Raw genomic sequence first — 23,189 nt, forward strand, 5'->3', positions numbered from 1 at the left:
TAAATATAGACCCTTCCTGTATATCATACCCATACTTTATGAAGACGTACATATCCTCATACTATCATTCTCATTCTTACATATTTAAGAAGACGCACATATACACAGTTCACAGCAACATATGCAAAGACAAACACCATACAACTAACACACAACAAACCTAAACACTGACTAAAGTGTGCTAAAAAAAACGAGCACTGTATACTGTTTGATGCACTTGTCAAACGTCATGATGAGAAGGTGCAATAGATACGTATAGACTATTGGGGGCAATGTTTGGATGCATTAATTTAATTATTTGTTTATTTATTTCATTATTTATTAATGTACTCATGTATTTGAATGAATGAATGAATGAATTAATATTTTCATGTCTGTTTAAATATGTTAGTGTTCTCTCATAGATATACAATGTGTACTCTGCGTGTATGATTGGTCCTCAATATAAGAGACATGTAAGTAAAACGGCGGGCGCTAGGACCTCCGCGGATGCACGTTTAGCAGCTAGCGTCCTCATGCTAGCAGCGGTCCTATCGCGAGATGAACGTGATGTTCAGCCGCTAGCCCTGGATGCTACTATAGCCCGTCTACAGCCAGCTACCTAACAGCCAATAGCTGGCTTGTTGCGAAAACGGATGTTCCGAGGTTGACAGGTCGATGTCTGAGGAAGCCCATTACTGAGTGGCGTGTTAGCTAGGTAAAAGAAAACCCACTCACTGGCTCGTCCTTAGACAACGTGTCGGGGTTATCGGGGCCTACTTTCGCTCTCCGGAACACACCTTTATGGACTCGCGTTTTTAAACCGAAGGGTTATGTGTTGTTGACATAAGCATTCTCTGCCCTTTTCCACTGCAGCAAATCAAGATGGAGTGTGAGTGGAAGCCAGACGAGCAGGGGCTCCAGCAGATCATACAGCTCCTGAAGGAGTCCCAGTCGCCGGACACGTCAACCCAGAGATCCGTCCAGCAAGTATCCTTCCATGCCTCCGACGATCACCTGTTTAGACATGACTCTGTTCGATCCCCTCGATAGACAGGACTGGTTTCGATTCCCTCTTTAGACAGGACTGGTTTCGACCCCCTCTTTAGACAGGACTGGTTTTGATCCCCTCTTTAGACAGGACTGGGTTCGATCCCCTCTTTAGACAGGACTGGGATCGATTCATCTTTAGACAGGAATGGGTTCGATCCCCTCTGTAGACAGGCCCCTCTTGACGGGACTGGGTTCGCTTGATGGCCAGCTATTCTGACGTGTGCTAGTGTGCATGTTCCGCTGATAAAAGCACCCGACCATTTAACACCAGACTGGTTGGTGTGTTTTTTTTCAAGCTCTCTGGCAGCCAACATGTCATTTTCAACAGCACGTTGTGTCGGGTGTGTGTGTTGTAAACAACAGGTTTTAACTATCACGGTGGTTGTAGGGTCGCTCCTACCAACAATCAGGTGTCATTTGGGAATTCGTCACCTTGCAATCGCCCTCTCTCAGCTCGTGATTATGGGATAGATGATCGCCCCTAGATTATCAGAATAAAAAAGATCAATCCAAAGGATTCGTGGAGGAAAATTGGATGAGTTACGTTACGTTACGTTGCGTTACGTTGGGGTTGCTAAGCTTTATACGGGGATATTTTAATCTAAATACCGTAATAACTGCAACTTTACGCCACTTTAACCTTCTACTGTACAGTGCGCAGATGTGTTGTTGGGTTTATATTCATATCCACTGCGTACTCCTTTTGGCTCATGATGGGGCAGGCTGTTGTATATTTTCTATGTCTTGCTATGGTGTTACTGGTGTGTTTCACTTGACCGGGAATGGGACATGTTTTCGTATTGAATGTCAACATAATTTACCTAATGTGACCGATATTAGGTCACTAGGGTCGACTGCATTCCCAGCTGCAAAATAACATGATAGAGACAACCTCTTTGATTTGGACCATCTGTTATTAGCAGTGCTTCTCAAGATTTGCTGTTGTCCTTGCCATTCCGATTTTATATATTTTATTTAAATCACAACGTTACAAACATATGAATGAACATTAGGATGCACTTGGAAAGCTATTCTATTCAATCAAAAATCACTTTTCAATAAACACAGGGTAAACATAATGTACTAAGTAAGCCATGAAAGGAGGAAAACAATTAGAGGCCCATTACAAACAACGGCTATAGTCATTTGGTTGAAGTCTAATCATGGGAGTTTCTATCTTGCATGTCTTTCGTCAAGTTATGTTTGTGCCTTCTTCAGGCTAGTCTGAGATATTCCAATAACCAACCTTTAGAACCAAGACCTACTTTCATCACTATTGATATGCTAAATTAGCAATGTATGTCTTCTTCTTTTCACTATTGTTGTATTATTTTTGAAATTAAATGATTTAATTGTACCTGATTTTCCCTTTTTTAATTTCCCCTCTCTGACAGGCAGTGTTTTCAGGGCCTACTGTTAACCGTGGTTTGGCTTCACCTTATTAACCTATCACAATTTGCATCAATAAATAAATAGTCAAAGAGGTTGCGGATCCTAGGTCCATCTGGTGGTACCCGGTACATTGTTGTAGTATAGTGCAGTGGAGGGAGGGTTGTAATTAGATTCCTATTCTGGCTAGCTGTCTAGCTAGCTGCAGCAGCTGTACTTGGCCAGAATACAAATCTCATTACAAGCTAACTAGCCAGCTAGCTTTGACATTTACAATCCTTTTTGTAGGAGTTGTATGCATCGTAGAAGATCCACTGCATGACAGATCTCTACCTATGGCCCTAGGGTATAGACTCATGATCAGTTGCTATTTTTTATATTTTTATGAATTGTCCCCTTTAGCATCAGTCAAGATAAAATAAATACATCAATGGCTTTTAAGTAGGCCTGCAGCATATTTTTATTTGAAAACAAATGACTCTTCTCTGAATTGATGATCATCTCTAACCATTGAATATTATAGCAGAGATTAAAAAAGAATCATGTTCATACGCATTGAATGATTAATTCACTGATTTGCATTAAGACGGAAAGCTGTTTTGTAGCTGTTAAATGTTGACACATCTTCCTTAATACCTGTTCCCAGAGACTAGAACAGCTCAACCAGTATCCTGACTTTAACAACTATTTGATATTCGTTCTCACTAAGTTAAAATCAGAAGGTAAGATTTTACTCTTTCAAGACATTGTAATGACCCTGGATGGTAAATAGGTGGAAAGGACCTGAACACCGAGATAAATAACATTACAGAAAATAAGAATACTAATATTGCCATCTCCTTAATGTAACGGTACATTTATTGATATAATCTGCTTCTTCTTGAGTAACCGGTCTGTCTGGATATGGCGTGGATACTCGATGATAGGGCTCTCAGAATATGGGTCACTCTAAATTTAAACGTTACGCCTAGCAACGCTAAACTCTTGACCAGGCTGTCTGTGCTGTAGACGGCCTGATTGTTAAGACATTCAGGGTGACGGGGTTATATGACAATTATCAAATCGGATATCAACTGGTTAACTAACCAAACTGTTTTGTGAATAGTGGCCCCATTGTTTTGCAAAATATGCCTGTGAGGTTATAATTAGATTATAATTTTTATATTTTTCACAATCATGAATCATCAATTGATAAACATACATGTTGTTAACACTTGTCAGAACATTTGACAGGTTTAAACGAGGATCGTTTTTCAAATATTTATTCAGAAACCCACACAGATTGTAGCATACTAATGGCTGTGTGTCGTTCTTTATTTTCTCTTTTTGCCTTATACGTGCTAAAGCGCCAGGATTATTCCGGGACAACGATGATTAATTGTGTCCTTGTGTATCATATTATATATATATATATATATATATATATATCTCAAAGTCTCTAACTGGATTATTTTCCCTCTAAGATGAGCCCACTCGCTCCCTGAGTGGACTGATTTTGAAGAACAACGTCAAGGCTCACTACCAGTCATTTCCTAACGGCGTCTCAGACTTCATCAAGAATGAATGTCTACAAAACATTGGCGATTCCTCCCCGCTTATCCGGGCCACTGTGGGTGAGTAGCCCCATGGTTTTTATTTAAACATAAACTGTTTGCGTGTTTGGCCTTTTGCGCAGAGTTGACCAGCTGATCTCTCCTGAATAGTGTCTCATTCTTACAGAATAATTATATTTGAACTTTATACCTGTTCTCTACAGACTCATTGCACAGAGATCCGATTAAGTTTCAAAGGTTAAATTTTAAACTTAGTCCAATTAGTAAGGTTGTAAAAACAAAATCTGTAATGCAACAGTAATAGATGAAGAATGCTGTTGCACAGCTTGTAATATTAGCACATTGGAGATTGCACATAAAGTCGTGACAGTGTGCGCCTTTTCCAGCTGAAACAGCTGAACACAAGCCAGCAATGATCTGTCTATGAAAGATTAATTATGTTTCAATATGAAACTACATTTGTTAAGGACCCAGTAACATGTTTGAAATTCATCAGTGTTAGTTGATATTGGAAGAATCTTGCAAAGGGAAGAAGTATTATATTCCACAAATATTTCTTCATAATGCTGCATAAAACTGTCTGCGATTTCCATTGCCTGGGTAGTAAGACAACTTGGTATTTTATTTAAGAAATTATTTAATTTATTAAAGTTAGTAACACTGTTTTACGATGCGGAGGCCGGCTCGATTAGTTTATAATCCCCAACTGTTTCTCATTTTGTAATCCAACATCGAAATACAAGAACAAATGGTAGTTTCTTTTGTATATAAAAAACCCTGACTATTGTTTCAACATTTGAAGCACACCATGTTATGTTTCAGATCTTAATTGGTGAAAGCTATGCTTGCAGGATGAACACATATGTGGTACACTGTGTTGTGTTTATTTATGCAATGAGCCTTAGCAGACTTTTCGGTTGGGGGCTAGAGTTGAATAATAACGTTAGCAAGAAGGCAGTCACTTCATCTAATTGGTCCATCATCAAATGCTGTGTCCATGTGATCGTGTTGGAGGTGACCTCACCATAACCCGTCCTCCCTGCCAGGTATCCTCATCACAACCATCGCCTCTAAAGGAGAGCTACAAAACTGGCCCCAGCTCCTGCCTAAACTGTGCCTCCTGCTGGACTCTGAGGATTACAACACGTGTGAGGTTAGTGTAATTACATGATTAGGATCTTTAGACTTGACCTAGTTTTCATGTTATTTAACTCCAGTCAGATGAAGTGGGCCTCAATACTGCAATTGTTTAAGTATAGATTATCAAAACAGATGGTGACAAATTGTGGTAGGAGGGCCGCGATTAGGTCCCTTTTTTGTTCACGTCGCAGTGCACAATTCATGCACGGTGACTTTAACTAAGACTTTAAAGAGGGCCGGTCTCTTCTTCATCTTCTATTTGCAGGGTGCGTTCGGAGCGCTGCAGAAGATCTGTGAGGACTCTGCAGAGATCTTGGACAGCGATGTTCTTGACCGGCCGCTCAACATCATGATTCCCAAGTTCCTGCAGTTCTTCAAGCACATCAGCCCTAAGATAAGGTGAGCTTCATTTTAACTGACTTTCCAATTAGTGATGATGATATGGTTGTTTTTAAAGTAACTCACCAGCATCTGAAATGTAAAATCAGTTCCTAAAACACGACAATACAGTAAATTACAAGGTTAAGCTGCAGTACATCAAATTACAACTAGCTCGTAGCTTAAAATAGACCTGGACATTTCTGTAGTCAATGCTGATCCATAATTATTTCATTAATGTTAGCAATTAAATCACATCCTCTAACTGATGTAATCTACACTTGCCTTACCCGTACTTCTCTCTTTGTTTACATGCCATGCTTCACCCCCATGTTCGCACAGTAGCTCGGAACAAACTGCTCTAGAGAGGACCGTATCTTATCTTATCCTAGGAATGCTATCTTACTTGTAAGATACCTTATCTTGCTCTGAACTATAATTTCCCAGAACTTGACGTAAACAGCGTTCAGACACACCAACCGCTACACCTTGAAGTTTACTGCTAAAGTGATGAAGACGCATGCTGGTTATGGTTTTTGTAAAGTATCATCTGTGTGTTGCAGGTCTCACGCCATCGCCTGTGTCAATCAGTTCATCATCAGCCGAACCCAGGCTCTGATGTTACACATCGACCCCTTCGTGGAGGCAAGTATCAACTGTTGCAAATGTCATTGGGTCTTCCACCAAAAAGTTAAAGGGCCTATATTACACCACCATGTGAATAAGTAATAGCAATCACCATTTCATCATTTATACTTTTTTTTGGGCAACACTGGGCATGTCAGTCACTCCAGCTGTAAGTTAGACAGATCAACACCCAGTCTACCATAAACGTGCTCCACCGGTCGGATACTCCCACGTTGTGATGTCACGATGTGAGGGACATTGAAATGGCTCAGTCATGGTGTGTTCCAGATCCCTCGGACACCAGCCTTCCGAGTTGCAAGTGGAGAAATCTGACAGCTTTCTTGCGGCATTTCACGGAGGCACACCCCCTTTTGGTCGGTCCCTCTCGGAATTCTGAGAGAATACCGAGTTCATTGATGACTCTCTCAACAAAAATGGCTGCGTCCGTACAGAGATTTATTTTCTTTGTATTTGTACCACGTCGTTCATCTTAATGTCGATTTGAAATGCTCTTACACACTTGATTACATTGCTACTTTATTCCGGTCACTAATTAATGAATTGCACAGACTTGCTGTGCATGCAATACAGTGTAAAGTTGTGTTGTTTGTATTCAAACTGTTTTGCTAAAGAGGCTAATGTAGCTAACAATAAACAACGACTAGCCAATGACATGACACAATCACAAAGACGAACGGGAACGCTATAAGTGATAAAAGACAGGAAATTCTGTCACAAGTGCAACTCCTAAGGCTGGTGTCCGAGGCGTCTGGAAGACAGCATTAGCCCCAAGCACACAGCAGGGAGTGTAAATCTAAGTCCACCATAAATAACTCATGGAATCGTATATTTCTGATGGAGTGGCGCACTTGGAGGGTGAATGGGGCGGCGACTCTATTTTTATCACTTGCTCCGTCGAGTTCTCAAGTCTTTTTTTTTTGCCAGGGACATTCCCAAGCCTTTATTTAACAATGTACACATATGTTATATCAGCTCGTCCCGACACGGCCGTGTGCTTCGGGCTTAATTGCTCATGAACCTGACACCCGGTGTCATGGTAACCAGGACACCCTTTAAATATATGCCCTGCGTGGGACACTTTTATCACCGGTATGACGGATTATTCTGTGAGGGCAAACACTAACCCTCTCCTTATAGTGCCAGGCTTTGCCGATAGAGCAACACTTAGCCTTTTTTCCTGAATCCATACAATTCATTTAGAGGATTTTATCTCCCTGCTGCATTTTAAATTCACCAGGCGTGAAAACCGGCCAGCTCTCGGGCCGTCTCTCGCCGTGTCCACAAACAACATTTATGTTCCTCTATTTTAATAGCGGCCCTGCTCTGTCAGACGACCCTGACACGGCCCTGAGCCCCAGATGGGCCATGGATAAACCTACTTCTCTAAACAGGGAATCAATCAGTTTCATGGCCTGTTAGAATGTCATAGAAGGGGGGGGGGATGAAGTAATCAATCTTTTGTGTTGCGGTTGGAGTGACATTATTTACTGCAGGTGACTATTCCAATTCTGTATGTTCCGAATTTCGGTGAGTTTACAGATGAATCGATGCTGATAAACACCATTGTTTATCAGCATTGATCTATAAAGTGTTTCATGTGACCGGAAGGAAAATGGATCAATTGTGGCGACTTGAAATTCTGAAAAATAATAATGCATCTATTGGCGTACAAGTTATTTTTACTTACGTGTGCGTGTGTGTGTGTGTGTGTGTGTGTGTGTGTGTGTGTGTGTGTGTGTCCGCTCCGTGCCTTCCTCCAGAACCTGTTTGCCCTGGCAACAGATGAGGAGCCTGAGGTGAGGAAGAACGTGTGCCGGGCGCTGGTGATGCTGCTGGAGGTCCGAATGGACAGACTGCTGCCTCACATGCACAGCATCATACAGGTGAGCTGAGAATACTGCAATGCATCGTACAGGTGAGCTGAGGTTACTTCACTGCATCATCATTGGGAATGGAGAGCACACGGTGGTCAGCTGAGAGTGAATCGGAATTTTGGCTTGGCGATATCAACACATTTATTCATCAGAATAATGATGGGTCATTTGAAGTGCAAATCTTGTAATCGTGATAAGTCTTGATAAGTCATGATAAGTCTATATTCATTTTGTGACAATACAATACCATTCAAAGAGGATAAACTATAATATTTAATTATTACCAAGCCCTAAATCTGGCCTAAATCTGGAGTCATGGTTCTCTCATCCATCTGGTCCAGATTCAGAATGAGTACTTTAATAATCCCCTGGGAAAATTCTGTCCACTGGGCAGTGGAGAGTGTGAGCGGGAATATTATCATCATAGTCTCCCCAGTAATCATGTTTTCACAGCCAATGTGAAGGATCTCCCTCACATCCAAGACACACTTTTCTCACCTTGGATCGGCGTGTTTCCCAATCGGCCGACCAAGAAGGAAGTGGCACCCAGAAAGTGGCAGTTCCTTGGTGTGCCTTTAATTTCTGTCACATGCCTGTCATCCAACCAAATACCGCATCCCCTCACCCTGCCTTACATGGGACTGCGTGGTGCTACAGGCCCAGAGCTGAACCCAGTGTTCACACTCCCTGCAGTACAGTACAGTACATCACCGTACTGCGTGGGGCTTCAGGCTCAGCTGACCTCTGTGTTTCTGTCCCTGCAGTACAGTACAGTACATCACCGTATTGCGTTGGGCTTCAGGCTCAGCTGACCTCTGTGTTTCTGTCCCTGCAGTACAATACAGTAAAGTACTGCATGGGGCTTCAGGCTCAGCTGATCTCTGTGTTTCTGTCCCTGCAGTACAGTACAGTACATCACCGTACTGCGTGGGGCTTCAGGCTCAGCTGACCTCTGTGTTTCTCTCCCTGCAGTACAGTACAGTACAGTACAGTAAAGTACTGCGTGGGGCTTCAGGCTCAGCTGACCTCTGTGTTTCTGTCCCTGCAGTACAGTACAGTACAGTAAAGTACTGCGTGGGGCTTCAGGCTCAGCTGACCTCTGTGTTTCTGTCCCTGCAGTACAGTACAGTACAGTAAAGTACTGCGTGGGGCTTCAGGCTCAGCTGACCTCTGTGTTTCTGTCCCTGCAGTACATGCTCCAGCGGACCCAGGACCAGGACGAGAACGTGGCGCTGGAGGCCTGCGAGTTCTGGCTCACTCTGGCCGAGCAGCCCGTGTGTAAGGAGGTCCTGGCCGGGCATCTCCATCTGTAAGACATGAATGAGCGCACACACACGAACACGCACACACAGACACACACGCATACACACCCACGCGCACACTCGCAAGCCGCAGGCACGCACACACGTGGAACCAACATGAAAACCGTTTGAGGAGGTGAACTTGACCAGGGTAGTAACTCACCTGAGACCTTGAGGGGGTTGTCCCTCAGAATTGGTCCTCCTGACCTTTGACCTACCACCTCACTGCCCCCACCCCCCCCTTTCTGGCTTTTACAGCTTTCTCCGCCCTCTGACACATTAATCTGTATCCCTCCACACTAGAAACAACGTATAGATTTATTTGGCCTATCCTTGGCCTCTGATTGGCTGAGACCCCTTTGCTGTTTGTTTCTGATTAAGGCTCACCCCTGTGCTCGTCAACGGGATGAAGTACTCTGAGATTGACATCATTCTGCTCAAGGTGAGTCCATACGGTCTGAATCCCCTGATGGCCATCTTGGTTCTAAACACTAGCTGGGTGAGTCCATTGGGTCTGATTCACCTACAAGTATAACCTTACTGAACGCCGATTCTACATTTGGTTGCCACCCTTGCCTAGCATGTTGGACCAAGATGGCTGCTAGGTGAATAAAGCGCGTAGATTGATATGTTGGGATGTATTGCTGATGTATTATTATGCAATTAAAATGTGTATGTTCCTTGCACAATGTATCTCCTAATAATGATAATAATTGAAAACATTGCCCATTTGTTGAGTCAAACAGATAGCATGTTAGCTGACAGGAAGATTGTAGCATGGTACAACGTCTGTGTCATCAGAAGCTAAGTTTAGAGTACGCCTACACCAGAGTGCTGGCTTCTCTCAGTGTTTTTTGCTAACCAACACCAAGGCCAACACAGTTTTTCTTCCTGTTTTTAACACTTGTCTCTGTAGCAAGACTGGTATATGCTTCCCTTGTTGTGCAGAAGCACATTATAACCATCCACAGAGCTGTCCTGTTGCCTTGGTCATATATATATATGTTACTTTTAGCATCTGAAAAAGTCAGGTTTAGATTATTTATTAGCGCAATGGCAGAATACAATAAAAGTACATGTAGTGCACGTGCAGGAGAGGGACAGACAGCCCCGTGTAACACAAGACTCCCCCCTCCTCTTGCAAAACTACAAGATCAGCTCAAATAATAACTGGTGAATAACATCAGTAATTATGTTACTCATCCGAAATCCAAGTGATCTATGACCAAATGTTTGTGAGCATACCAGTGCGTCTCTGAGTCTGCGTGGTTGGTGGGAGTATCTGACGTGGGGTACTTGTTCCAGATGACGTTCATATTTACCAGTAGACCGCCTGTAACCATCTGCCAAGAATAACTTGGGAATGTAGTGTTGCTTAAAGAAGCCTTTAGACGCAAATGTGTCCAACAAGACCAACAAGCTAGACCGAAAATGAGGAATCCTTCACTGACCCCGAGTCTAACTAGACAATGGTGGTGTTCATTCATTGTCAGAGCCGATATAAGTATCTGTTGCGGGCCTGTAATAAGCTCATCCAATCATCATCTTCATATGCACAGAATAAAATGTTTGGATTGCTTACCTGTCTGTCTACATACCTCCTATGCTACCTGCACCCAATCTGCCCGAGCACCCATTGTGCATGACCGTAGTCTTCCACAAGGCCGACCTTCAGCTTAAGCTTGCGGGCTAGTCCCGTGTTCAGTGGGAGTGGCTTTGGAGGGAGGCCAGAAGGGAGGGGTGGGATATTTTCACTTGGATACTTTCAAAATCGAGCTTACTCCGGCACGTCTCCAAATGACCTACCCTAGCTCTAATAAATGATAATAAGGCTATTTAATAACGATAATGCTTACCAATAACATCACTATGATACTATGCTTACCAATAACGTCACTTTGATACTATGCTTACCAATAACATCACTATGATACTATGCTTACCAATAACATCACTATGATACTATATGTGTATTCAGTGGTCTGCTGGGAGGATGACGAGCAGTGGTGTGTTCTCAGGGAGACACCGAGGAGGACGAGGCCGTCCCTGACAACGAGCAGGACATCCGCCCGCGCTTCCACCGCCCGCGCACCGTGGCGCAGCACCACGAGGGAGGCGGTATCCACGACGACGACCGCGAGGACGACGACGACGACGACCTGGACGACGACGAGACCATCTCGGACTGGAACCTGCGTGAGTGAGCCGCTCTCTCCCGTCGTCTCACTTTTTGAGTGTCTCTCTCGAAACTCCGCCCTCTCGGTCGGCAGTTCTTCTTGCGCCATTTTACTTTTCTACGGCCACCATTCACTCTGCTCAAAGTATGTGAACTAGAACGTTTCTCAAGAATCAAAGGGCCGCATCCATACAGGGACTTTTTGTCTTTGTTTTATTCTGGTCCTCGTTTGATTTTGGACTGTGCCCTTTGATTAAGACCCATTGAATTCTAAAAGATGAATTGAGCGGTTGCATACTAATGAACATTTGCGAAAAAGGTTTAGCGATTGTTGGTTTATGTCCTGCAGCATGCACTTTGAGACTGGATGAATTCATTGTTCTCAGTCACACTTGTAAGTCGTGTGTCTGTGTGTGTGTGTGCGCTACAGGAAAGTGCTCTGCGGCGGCGCTGGACGTCCTGGCCAACGTGTTCCGGGACGACCTCCTGGCCCACCTGCTGCCGCTCCTCAAGGAGCTTCTCTTCCACCCGGAGTGGGTCGTCAAGGAGTCCGGCATCCTGGTCCTGGGAGCCATCGCAGAAGGTACGTTGATGTCAGCCTTTATTATCCCACGGGGGAAATGACGGGAATCTCGGGAAGGGAATTTGGGAATTCTAGGAGTGACATTGGGTAATCCAAGTTCGAAATTTTAGGAAATCTCAGAAGGGACAGTTGAGAATCACAGGTGGGAAATCTGGGAATAGTTGAAGAAGAAGAAGAAGATGTAAAACATGGACTGAAGCGACGTTGTTTTGAATGTTAGAGGAACTAACACGATGATGATTTATTATGTCTGCCCATTCTGCACCTATTCCCTCCTAACCGTCCCCGGACGAGGGTGCCCACTTCTTGGTTCCCTCTCAAGGTCTGCTCCCCATTGGATTTGGGGAGTGATTCCTTCTGTTTGGGGTTGTAGTATAATGTGGGCCTGGGAAGTCCTTATGAGGCTATACCTGTCAACTTCGATCAATTGACTTGATACCTGAATTAAATTTCTTTTAAACCTGCACTATGAGTTGTTCCAGAAGCAGCGTCTAGTGGTTTGAGTTGTAGCTGCAGTTATCATGGTTTTCAGAAAACAGTGATCGGGAAAAAGCGGCCCAGAAAGAGACTATTTACAGAGAAAAGCTCCTTGGACAGAATGGCTAGTCGACGTGCTTGAGAAACTTTTCATTACAGATATGATTATTAAGAGCTACATTAGAAGAGTGTCATTTAGATGTTTAACGGCCTTGTTGTGTTGACCTCCAGGCTGCATGCAAGGCATGATCACCTACCTGCCGGAGCTCATCCCCCACCTGGTGCTGTGTCTGGCGGACAAGAATGCCCTGGTGCGCTCCATCACCTGCTGGACCCTCAGCCGCTATGCCCACTGGGTGGTGTCCCAGCCCCCCGATTCCTACCTCAAGCCCTTGATGACGGAGCTGCTCAAACGCATCCTGGACAGCAACAAGAGGGTCCAGGAGGCTGCCTGCAGGTCTGTGTGAAGGAGTACATGTGTGTGTGTGTGTGTAGGTGTCTGCGTGTGGGACTGTCTATGCCTGAGGACACTCTATTTATTTTTTGTTGTGTACGTGGATTCAGGTTTTTATGTGACACCACTTTGGTGAAAAGCTAAAAAGTGTGTAAAGAATTTAAATAAAAAAAACATAGCGTCATCTTCAAAGGCTTCTTCTATCCATACCATAGCTGTCGTTACAGCCACTGTCAATTGTTTCTACTACTCATTGTGTAATTATATTTTTCATAGATCCATATTTGCATGTTTGAATATTAAAATCCCTTTTCAGTTCTTATTGCTGTCCTGTACTTCTGCTGGGATACCTATGGGATCAATGAAGTTCATCGTCATTTATTTTTACAAACTGCGTCAGATTAGAGTTTGAATAGAGTTCACAAGACTTTGACTCTATTTCTCCTTCTCCTCTCTCTTTAAACGTTCCCCTGGTCAGTGCGTTCGCCACGCTGGAGGAGGAGGCGTGCACAGAGCTGGTTCCCTACCTGGCCTACATCCTGGACACGCTGGTGTTCGCCTTCAGCAAGTACCAGCACAAGAACCTGCTCATCCTCTACGACGCCATCGGAACCCTGGCCGACTCGGTGGGACACCACCTCAACAAGCCGGTAGGCCGGGGGGCACGGGCGCTAGCGCAGTGGGCCGAGGGACAAGTCTGCCTTCAAATACTGCTCAACTCTTCACTCTCTCACATTTATACATTAAACAAAAAGCTTATTTGCTGTTGATTCATAATGACCTTTAAGTTCCATCCTTATGTTTTAACTCTCAAGATGTCATAGATTCATCATAGGCATGCCATAGGCCTTCTCAAAAGATGTGATTCATGGTTGTTTAATAAGCATGTCTTCTGTATCCCTGTTGTTTTTAGGAGTACATCCAGATGTTGATGCCTCCTCTGATCCAGAAATGGAACGAACTTAAGGACGAAGACAAAGACCTCTTCCCTTTACTAGAAGTACATTTCTTTAAGACTTTACATTGCATGTTTTATTTGGAGTTTGGCATCTTGTGCGGGGTCAGGGTTTGAACCGCAGACCTAGCAGCTGGGAGTCGAGCACCCGCTCACTGCCACATTGTGAACCCCCATCCTCTTCCTCAGTGTCTGTCGTCGGTGGCCACGGCCCTCCAGAGTGGCTTCCTGCCGTACTGTGAGCCTGTGTACCAGCGCTGTGTGAACCTGGTCCAGAAGACCCTGGCCCAGTCCATGGTGAGCACCCAGCACACAGGAGGACATTCTGGAGGCATTTCTGTACGGTTAATATATATACACACAATATTTTACTATCTGTGATCTCTTGTATTTTGATTTCAATTTCAATAAATTGTATTTTGTATGTATAGAATGTTTTTTATTTGAATTATAATTTGATAGTGCAATAGTGTAAAATATTCTTTATTATTATTACTTATACCTACTGAAGGTCAAGGGTTTGTTTCCTAAATGTCTTTCCTTCCTTCTTCCACTCTGCTTTTCCCGCTCTTTTTCAGCTCCACCAATCACAGCCAGAGCAGTACGAGGCCCCGGACAAGGACTTCATGATCGTGGCTCTGGATCTGCTCAGCGGACTGGCCGAGGGGCTGGGGGGCAACATCGAGCAGCTGGTGGCTCGCAGCAACATCCTCACGCTCATGTACCAGTGCATGCAGGTGAACCAACAGAGACAGACCAACGTGTAGAACACAGAGTGACGGCCCGTCCTCTTCCCATGGGACGTGGCTTGTGCTCAGGACTCCATTCATGTGTACGCCTCGCGCGGTGACGATAAAGCGTTGCGCACCGCCGAACAAAGCGAGCAGCGTTTGGTGGAGGTTTTTGTTTGCTCTTGGAGTATACATACATCGGACCAAACTCACTGGACGAGTTGCCACCGAAACACAATTCAAAATTATAATCGCTCAAGAAACCGACGCTATGCTAGTCGCCTAGCGACCAATGCTTGTGTTTGCCGATGTTCGCCGTGCCAAGCCGCGACAAAGTGCTCACCACGTCCTTTGTGAACAGGTTATGGCCTGTTTGCACAAGGCGTGGTCAGCGTTCCGTCGCAGTATATTCCTTTATAGAATCTCCTGGATTAGTTTGTGATGGCGCAATTGCTGTTCCAGGGCTAACCCAGTCTTTCCTCCAGGATAAGATGCCCGAAGTCCGCCAGAGTTCGTTTGCTCTGCTCGGGGATCTGACCAAGGCCTGTTTCCATCATGTGAAGCCCTGCATCGGTACGTCAAATGGTTTCATTATGAAGTGTGCAGTTAAACTCAGGAACATTCTTGACCATGGGATTCTTATTACCAGTAAGTGTTGGCTTTGCTTTAACTGGAAATATCAAATATATCGTCCTGCCCAGAGCAAAAACAAATCTGCTTAATGTTATATAATAACAATAACATAAAGAAATCATCGGTACCCTGTGTGTTCCTTAATCTGTGTCTGCGTGTATCCCCTCTCTCCTTCCAGCTGATTTTATTCCCGTACTCGGTACTAATCTGAATCCTGAGTTGATATCTGTGTGCAACAATGCAACTTGGGCTATTGGTGAGATCGCGATACAAATGGGTACGTGCCTCTCCTTCTAGACCGGTCACATTCCACCTATGTGTTGTACATGCATGTCCCGGACTATAGAACGACGTGGTGTGTTGTTTGGGTTCCACCGCGCAGGGCCGGAGATGCAGCCGTACGTTGCTGAGGCACTGCGCCTGCTGGTGGAGATCATCAACAGGCCCAACACACCAAAGACACTGCTGGAGAACACAGGTACCACATGGTGGCGCTGCTGAGGGAGGTGCACACACATACACACACAAACGACACACTAACGCACACGCCCACACACACACACACACACACACACACACACACACACACACACACACACACACACACACACACACACACACACACACACAGACACACAGATTCACGCACACACACGTAACCAGGGAGTGACAGAAATGAAGGTTGGTGGACACACACGCATGCACACGCACTCAGTCAAACACACATATTCAAACAAACAGTCAAACACGCACACAGCCAGGGTTCTCAGAATGTTGTAGCTTGGTGTAATAAGTAATGTTGTTCTCAGAATCATCTGCAATATATGCATATGGGTTTGGACCAAACATATAACTATTTCAGAGACTGATTAGCAAGCTCACATACATATTTATATCTAGAAAAGACTGATATTAATTTACGTGTTACTGTTTTCCAAGATTCAAACAAACAAGCCATGTTTGTTGAGAGGCTTGAAATGACATTAAATGCTAAAGTTTGTACATTTAATGTAGCTATTGCATTGGAATTGAACAAAGCATTTGGCATATTGTGAGGAAAATACGATTTTTGTAGCACATTGACAGATATAATACCTACATTATCCCCTTTTAGTCATAAAGCACCTTTAATCCAGGCTAAAAAGGTTAACCTTTGCTCATATAGCTAATACTAAATTGTGGGTTAATTATTGAGTAGCTAAAATGAACCATAACCAATCAAAAGCCTATGTGGTTCAAGGAGATGTCCCCCACTTAAATTGAGACACCATAGGGACTCTGTAGATGTGTACCTGTTTTTTCGTTGTCAGTTTATTTATTTGTTGCTTTTAGTTACTGTTCTTTAAATGTGGATGCATTTCTGCTAATAGATGTTGAATGTTGTTAAGGATAGCAAATGTTTGATGCAGGATACGTCCAAAAGAAAATAACAATGTCCGTTCAAACTGTCCAACCACATTCTTATTGTTTTGATTCTCTCCCACTTCCACCTTCAACCAAAATTGAAGTCCCTGACATGCATCAGCGCTTTGTGGATCAGAGGCCATACCTCTGTCGAGCAATCAACAGTATTGGGAACCGATTTGTACTATGTACCATTATACACAACAAACGTAGAGGGAAGGTGGAAGTGGCCGAAAATGTAATGATAACGACACACTAACGAGATTAATCACACTCCCACTGAACCACGTCATGTTGTCTGGTCGTATATATATCCTGCACTGAACTGTACCTCTAATGAGCCTACCATCTGCTTTCTGCATGCACCATTTAACTGTTCATAAATGCCTGTTTGTTAATGAGAATGTTGCATAGTTTTGTGTCTCTTAAACGTAGGTTCCTTCCTCCTCTCTGCCTCATACCAACCTGCAGGGCGGGACTAGTCGCCCTCCATCTTAGTGGCTGGGAGTAAATCTGTCCGTTAGAGAGAACAGACAATTTGGATCTTCTTTTTTCTTTTACGATGAAAAACAATTATGTTAACGTGTGTGTGTGTCTGTGTGAGTTTAAGGGAGAAATCTCTGAAATCAATGGTCGTCTGGACTGTAACTGGTCACTTCGATCCCCAAAGTTATTCTTGCCACACTATTAGGATTCCTCTTATGCGAGTGGCATGAGTTAATTTACTTGATAGACTTTATGACCGTGTTGTCAACAACAAAAACGTTGATCTCCCTTAAACGTGTTTGTGTTTTATAGTCATATTTTGCATTCCTCCCCTCTTTTACCCCGGGGGGAGGTTGTAATAATCTGCATTAGTGAAACCGTCTGTTTATTCACATACAGATTCTGTTGATTTTCATGTTTCTGAGTTCTTTGTTTTTTCTTTATTTGTTTCTCCCCACCCCCCCACCCCCTCCTCATTGCTCATGTCTTGGTTGGCGTTTGGTGGTGTGTAACCGTGGTTGCGTTACCTTAGCAATAACAATTGGTCGTCTTGGTTACGTTTGTCCTCAAGAGGTGGCACCCATGCTACAGCAGTTTATAAGACCCTGGTGTGTATTATTCAATCTTTTATTTCATTCATTTCCTCTCCCCCTTTCTTCCTCTTCCTCTCCTGCTCCTCCTCTTCCTCTCCTGAGAATTGTTGCTCTTTCTCTCCCCCTGCTACTGTTGTCTTTCTCTCCCCTCCCTGTGACCTCAAGTCTTTTCTGTTTATTTAGTGTATGGATCAGTTTGTAATCATTGCCAACCATGTGACTAACCCTGTCCTCACTTATAAGGCCTTACTTGTGATGTTGTTTTGCCTCAGTAGCACCTTCACGTATTACACATTAATTCATTTAATTTTCAGTTCTTGTCATCGTTATCTGTCGCTAACGATCTAAAGAGTGCAGGGGAGTGTCACATGTCTGCTGGTATATAAACATAAGTACATGCAGATAAAAAGAGGAACCATTATTTTGCAAATGGCCAAGTCCCTCTCTTATTTATTAGAATACCAGCTACATGTGGCTTTCTCAGAAGTCCCCTGACAGTTTAGATAAGTAAATTTACATTTCTGGGGTGCTCATAGATAAGGCTACACAATACTTTACTCATAACCAAAACCAACAGGAAGTTAAAGTTAGATAACAGAGACATAAGGATGTTATTTATATTAATATAAATATGCAGCATTTGAAAATGTGTTCGATGTGTATGCTTACATTTCTACTTTATTAATTATTTTAAGAGCAAAAGCATATTTTTATTCTCTCCAAGAATGTTTGATATTTTAGCTTGACGTTCATTTTTAGTTAAGATAAGGTTAAGAATAATGCTAACGACTCTTAAACAAAGCAAAGATTTTCAGGAGCATGGATAGAATGTATAAATTGGAGATAGAGGAGTTAGATTTAAAGATTTTATTTTTTTAAATGATTAAACAATCTAACACCCTTTTGGTTAATTTTTGTCTTCTGAAAGTATAGCTCTGTTTATATGTGTGTGGTGTTTTTAAAAGAGGTATTCCCTATCCCAGGTGCACGTCTCTACGGAACATAAGAGACAATGAGGAAAAAGACTCTGCGTTCCGGGGAATCTGCACCATGATAAGTGTAAACCCCGGAGGTGTAGTGCAGGTGAGTGGCTCACCAATGCTGGAGGGCTAGTGCTCTAAAGTTCTAGAGCTCTAAAGTTCTAGAGCTCTAAAGTTTTAGAGCTCTAGAACGCTGGAGTTCTAGGACTCTTAAGTTCTTGAACTCTAAAGTTCTAGAACTCAAGAGTAGAACGTAGCAATGAGATGATCCCAAATCGTGTGCTACTTCACTTCCGCCTCCCCATCTCTTTCGATTCCCCCCCCTCCCCCACGCCCTGTTTTTTTCCACCTCTAGGATTTTATATTCTTTTGTGATGCAGTTGCATCCTGGGTAAATCCGAAGGAGGATCTACGGGACATGTTTTGTAAGGTAAAAAAAACCACGTTATTTTTCTTGCAATCTTTACACATGATATTAATTATTTTGGGTCATGATCAGACTTGAAGGAACAACATTTACATTTGCTAAGCAAATGTTTCAGTGAACATCTTCAAACTCTGCTCCTCAACCCTCTAAATCTTTCCCATCTCTCAAAAGTTACGTGAGATTTTTCTACGCTGCTGGAGAGTTGGAATGTATATCACAGATGGTGTTTTAAGCCACATTTCAAACAGACCAAAAATGCAACTGTTTTTAACATCAACCGTGAGGCTTATTTTGGTTATTTGAAGCCCCGTTAACCTCCTTTCTCCTGTGGTTTCAGATTCTGCACGGCTTCAGGAACCAGGTTGGAGAGGAGAACTGGCAGCGATTCTCGGATCAGTTCCCTGCTCCTCTGAAGGAGCGCCTGTCCACCCTCTATGGCGTGTAGCGCTCACGAGCCAAGGGCCCAGTCAGTCGGGTCAGTACGTCATGTGACCTTGTTTTCATTCATCATTCCAGTTTCGGGCTCCTCATATCTTCGTCTCGTTCAGAGAACCTAAACCTAGCTAGAATTCGAGAAATGTTGTTTTGATTTATTCATTTCCTCAAATATTTCCTTTTTATTTATTTATTGAATACTTTTATTTTTCTCCATTGTAAGTCTTTGTTTTGTGTTTTCCTTCTACAGGTCAATCCCTATCTGGAGACGATGTAGGGAGCCTCTTTCAACCAGGGAACATATTGCCCTTTACATTAGGGGGTAGGGTCTGCCTGGTGGGAGGGTTGGAGGGAGGGACAGGGTTGGGAGTGAGGGCCCCCCCATAGCCACATGGACAGGGAGGGAGGAATGGGGAGGTCCGCCGTGTTCCATGCACCGGGAGCATACGCGGAATGGAGGAAAAATAAATGGCTGCACAACTTAAATCACGGGAGGAAAACATGTGTCTCATCTCAGCAGTCAACCAATGACACGTTTAGGATAATAACTTTTTTTTCTTTTTCTTTTTTACCTGCCTTCATTATTATTACTTGGGTATTAAATACAAGTGTTGTTTAGGGTTTAAAACGTATATAAAAACACCAATCTAAGTTAAGGTAATCGATGTTACAGTGTAGGTGAGTCCTACTACTCGAGTAGAGGGTATCTTTACAATGGGGAAATGGCTTGTTTAAATTAGAGTCAAGAATCCCAGACCTGCCGTGGATCAGAACATGTAGCTGATCCTTAAATTAACCCGTCTACCAACGGTGGTGTCCTATTGAAACTCCACCACAAACCTTCTGCATATCTGAGGTCCCAACAGCCTGCCATCTTTAGCGGTTACTGAGTTTTTTCTAATAATCTAATAATTGAAGGAGTGATAACAGGTTCCCATTGGTCACCAGGGCAGAGGCTGTCGATGTTCTTTGTATCTTGTGAGAATACGATTGTCTTTGCTCAGTTTGACAGCATGCTTGCATCATAACAGAATTTGCCCGGCAAAAGAGTGCTGTGTTTGTGTGTGTTGAATTTGATTGGTCATTGCCCCGTAATAAGTTTTTTTTATTTTTTTTTAATCCGGGTACTCTTTAAGTTTTCTCTGTCTTCTAGCAGAGAGTGACTATTGTAGTCTACCAAGAGCGGGTTCAACAAACACCAAACGGTGATCTGATCTCGATGGCTTGCCCTTCTCGATTTGGGCCAGGCCCATGGATCAAGATGTTTTGGCTTCCCAGCGAACTCCTCTTTATTGGCGGTGGGATGTGGGCCCGTGTCGTGACATTTAAACGCCACGTAACGCAGCTCTGTGCATTCATCAGCTGTTGCTGACATCCGAGCCTTTGGAGGGTGAAGATGGATGATCTCATGCTTCCGTGTTCACCTATTCATCTCCTTATCCATACAAAAAAACCACGTAAGCTAGTTGTGTCTTTCTTTGTGAGGTGTGTAATCAGTTGGCTGTTCAAACCTAGGGAATTTCATATCTACGTAAATTAAATGTTTCTCTTTAAGGGTACTGAGGGGTTCATTAAAAACGGTTAATTCTGATTCATGTTTAGTTTTTCTGGTAGCTTTTCTTAAAGCATGGTCTTGAGGATGATTGTGAACTGTTTCGAGTGCTTGTGGTTGGGTGTTGTGGAGTAGCTGATCCCTAACATGTTGGTGGCCCCCTTCCCATAGGGGAATATAATCAAGACAGGGAGGTTGGGGGCTTTAATTCTATATAGGAATAGGTATATAAGGTATATTATGGCCTTGCTCAGCATATGTTTATTTCAACACTGGTATTTTTTCTTTTCTTTTTTTTAATGAGATTTAATCCTATTGAGAGCGCTGGTGTATTCTGCTTCTCTGCGTCCTTTTAAATACTGTGAAACTACATAATATTGTTGTTGCTTTTGTCTCTGTTTATTTTTGTTTAATGTCACAGCCTGAACGTATTCCATGATGTTTTGAAATGATTAGGGAGCACATTTTATGTTTTAGAACCTTCTTCTTTTTCACACACACTCTCTCTGCAGGTCAGAGTAATAATTGCAGTATTTTTTACTTTTGTGTGTTAAATGCCAAGCACTTCAATAGCAACTATAGCACTACTTAGCCTAAGTATAGTTTTGTGGCAATATACACACATAATACAATTGTTTTTTTTCCGCAAAACTTTTATTCCCATACTTGTTACTAATTGTTTAGCCATTCGTTTTCGATATAAATTATTTGGACAACTTGGTATACATACTTAACATATATTATATATATTGAAATGATGTTGTTGTGCAATCGGAAATCCCAGATGTTAGATTTTAAAGGAATCGTCCGTTCAGTGCGTATCACATCATGGAATACAGTGGAGGCAGATGTAGGTAAACACTTACACCTTTTTTGTTGTTGCCACATTGTGTTGCATCTACCCGGAAGTAATTGTGTAGTCTGTGTCACATTCCAGCTGTCTTTGCATGTGAAAACAAACATATACACCTTGGCCTGGTATAAGCCCTGTGTTGGTCTCTGAGACACCGAAACAAACTCTCTAATGGGCTGCATTTGTGAATTGACTGCTGCTATGCATTGTAGTTTTGTAACACGACTTGAATTCTGTGTTTTCGTAAACCTCAGGTTGTCTGAGTCGATTGTTTGATTTGCGTTTAGTGTTTTGGTTTCTTCCCCCCCCCCCCCCCCCCCCCTGCACTCCATGTCTGCCTTGTCCATCTTTTACAAAATGAGATTTACCAGCCTCTGGAATGGAGCGATAGCAAACAGTAGGTTGTACAACTTTCAACAAATGAATGGTCATCAGTGGGGAGAACTGATGTAGAAAAAGAAAAGGTAACTTGCACAAATGTATTTTCACACAGTGATTGTAATTCAGAGCGATGTGTACACACTGCCATGAGAGATCAGAGCCATGGACGGTGTCAATATAAATGTATTTGCAGGGGATAAAGAGTCCTTTAGTTAAAGTAACTAGAAGAAAAACGTCACTAAATAACAGCTTGCCATGAAAGTAGTATAGTTTCCAAATTTGAATTTTTACTCAAGAGCTTTATTAAATGTATTTTGTAAAGCGACAACCAATAATATTGAATGTCTGTTCCTTATACTCCTCACTTTTGATGGCCATTTAGCCTTGGAAATCCATTTAGCCTTCATCTTTTTGCTAATATTAGAGGCATTTCATTTCAATAAACTTGTTATGCATTTTTTTTTGATAAGCTGCTGAATTATAAAGTAAAATTAGTACTACTGGGGCCACCAAATATTTTGGATCATGCAAAGAATCTATATTGTACTGTAGTAATTTTTGTAACAATATTTGTACAATGATCAAGTGGGTGTGACTGGTTACCATTGCTTGAATCTTTACATTGTTCAGAATAAATTGTTTACATTGTTTCTGTCCGTTTTTGTTTATATCCAATTTAACATTTAATTAAAAATAATGTTTTGGGTATCCTCAGAACACAAACAATTGTGTTTTCCAAAAATGTGCTTAAAAT

At 42.8% G+C, this 23,189-nt stretch overlaps 1 protein-coding gene across 5 annotated transcripts; it reads left to right on the top strand.

The window, feature by feature from the left end:
• The first annotated feature begins 572 nt into the window (after positions 1-572).
• tnpo1 (transportin 1) lies at positions 573-23,083 on the top strand. Of its 5 annotated transcripts, none has more exons than XM_079734784.1 (25): positions 573-697; positions 856-969; positions 3,068-3,143; positions 3,885-4,034; positions 5,021-5,127; positions 5,380-5,513; positions 6,056-6,137; positions 7,901-8,023; positions 9,205-9,323; positions 9,697-9,757; positions 11,334-11,511; positions 11,922-12,074; positions 12,783-13,008; positions 13,484-13,655; positions 13,919-14,005; positions 14,150-14,299; positions 14,539-14,697; positions 15,177-15,264; positions 15,503-15,601; positions 15,707-15,802; positions 17,747-17,822; positions 18,791-18,890; positions 19,143-19,217; positions 19,552-19,689; positions 19,900-23,083. In XM_079734784.1, the coding sequence occupies exons 2-24, from the start codon at positions 865-867 to the stop codon at positions 19,657-19,659; spliced, it is 2,724 nt and encodes a 907-aa protein (XP_079590910.1). In that variant the 5' UTR covers positions 573-697; positions 856-864; the 3' UTR covers positions 19,660-19,689; positions 19,900-23,083. The 5 variants fall into 5 exon arrangements, 4 of the variants coding, with proteins under 4 accessions (XP_079590910.1, XP_079590911.1, XP_079590912.1 ...); XM_079734785.1 differs by having other exon boundaries at positions 17,786-17,822; XM_079734786.1 differs by having other exon boundaries at positions 14,150-14,257.
• The last annotated feature ends 106 nt before the right edge of the window (positions 23,084-23,189 follow it).

The sequence above is a fragment of the Pollachius pollachius genome, assembly GCF_949987615.1.
Source record: "Pollachius pollachius genome assembly, chromosome: 4".
Lineage (NCBI taxonomy): Eukaryota > Metazoa > Chordata > Actinopteri > Gadiformes > Gadidae > Pollachius > Pollachius pollachius.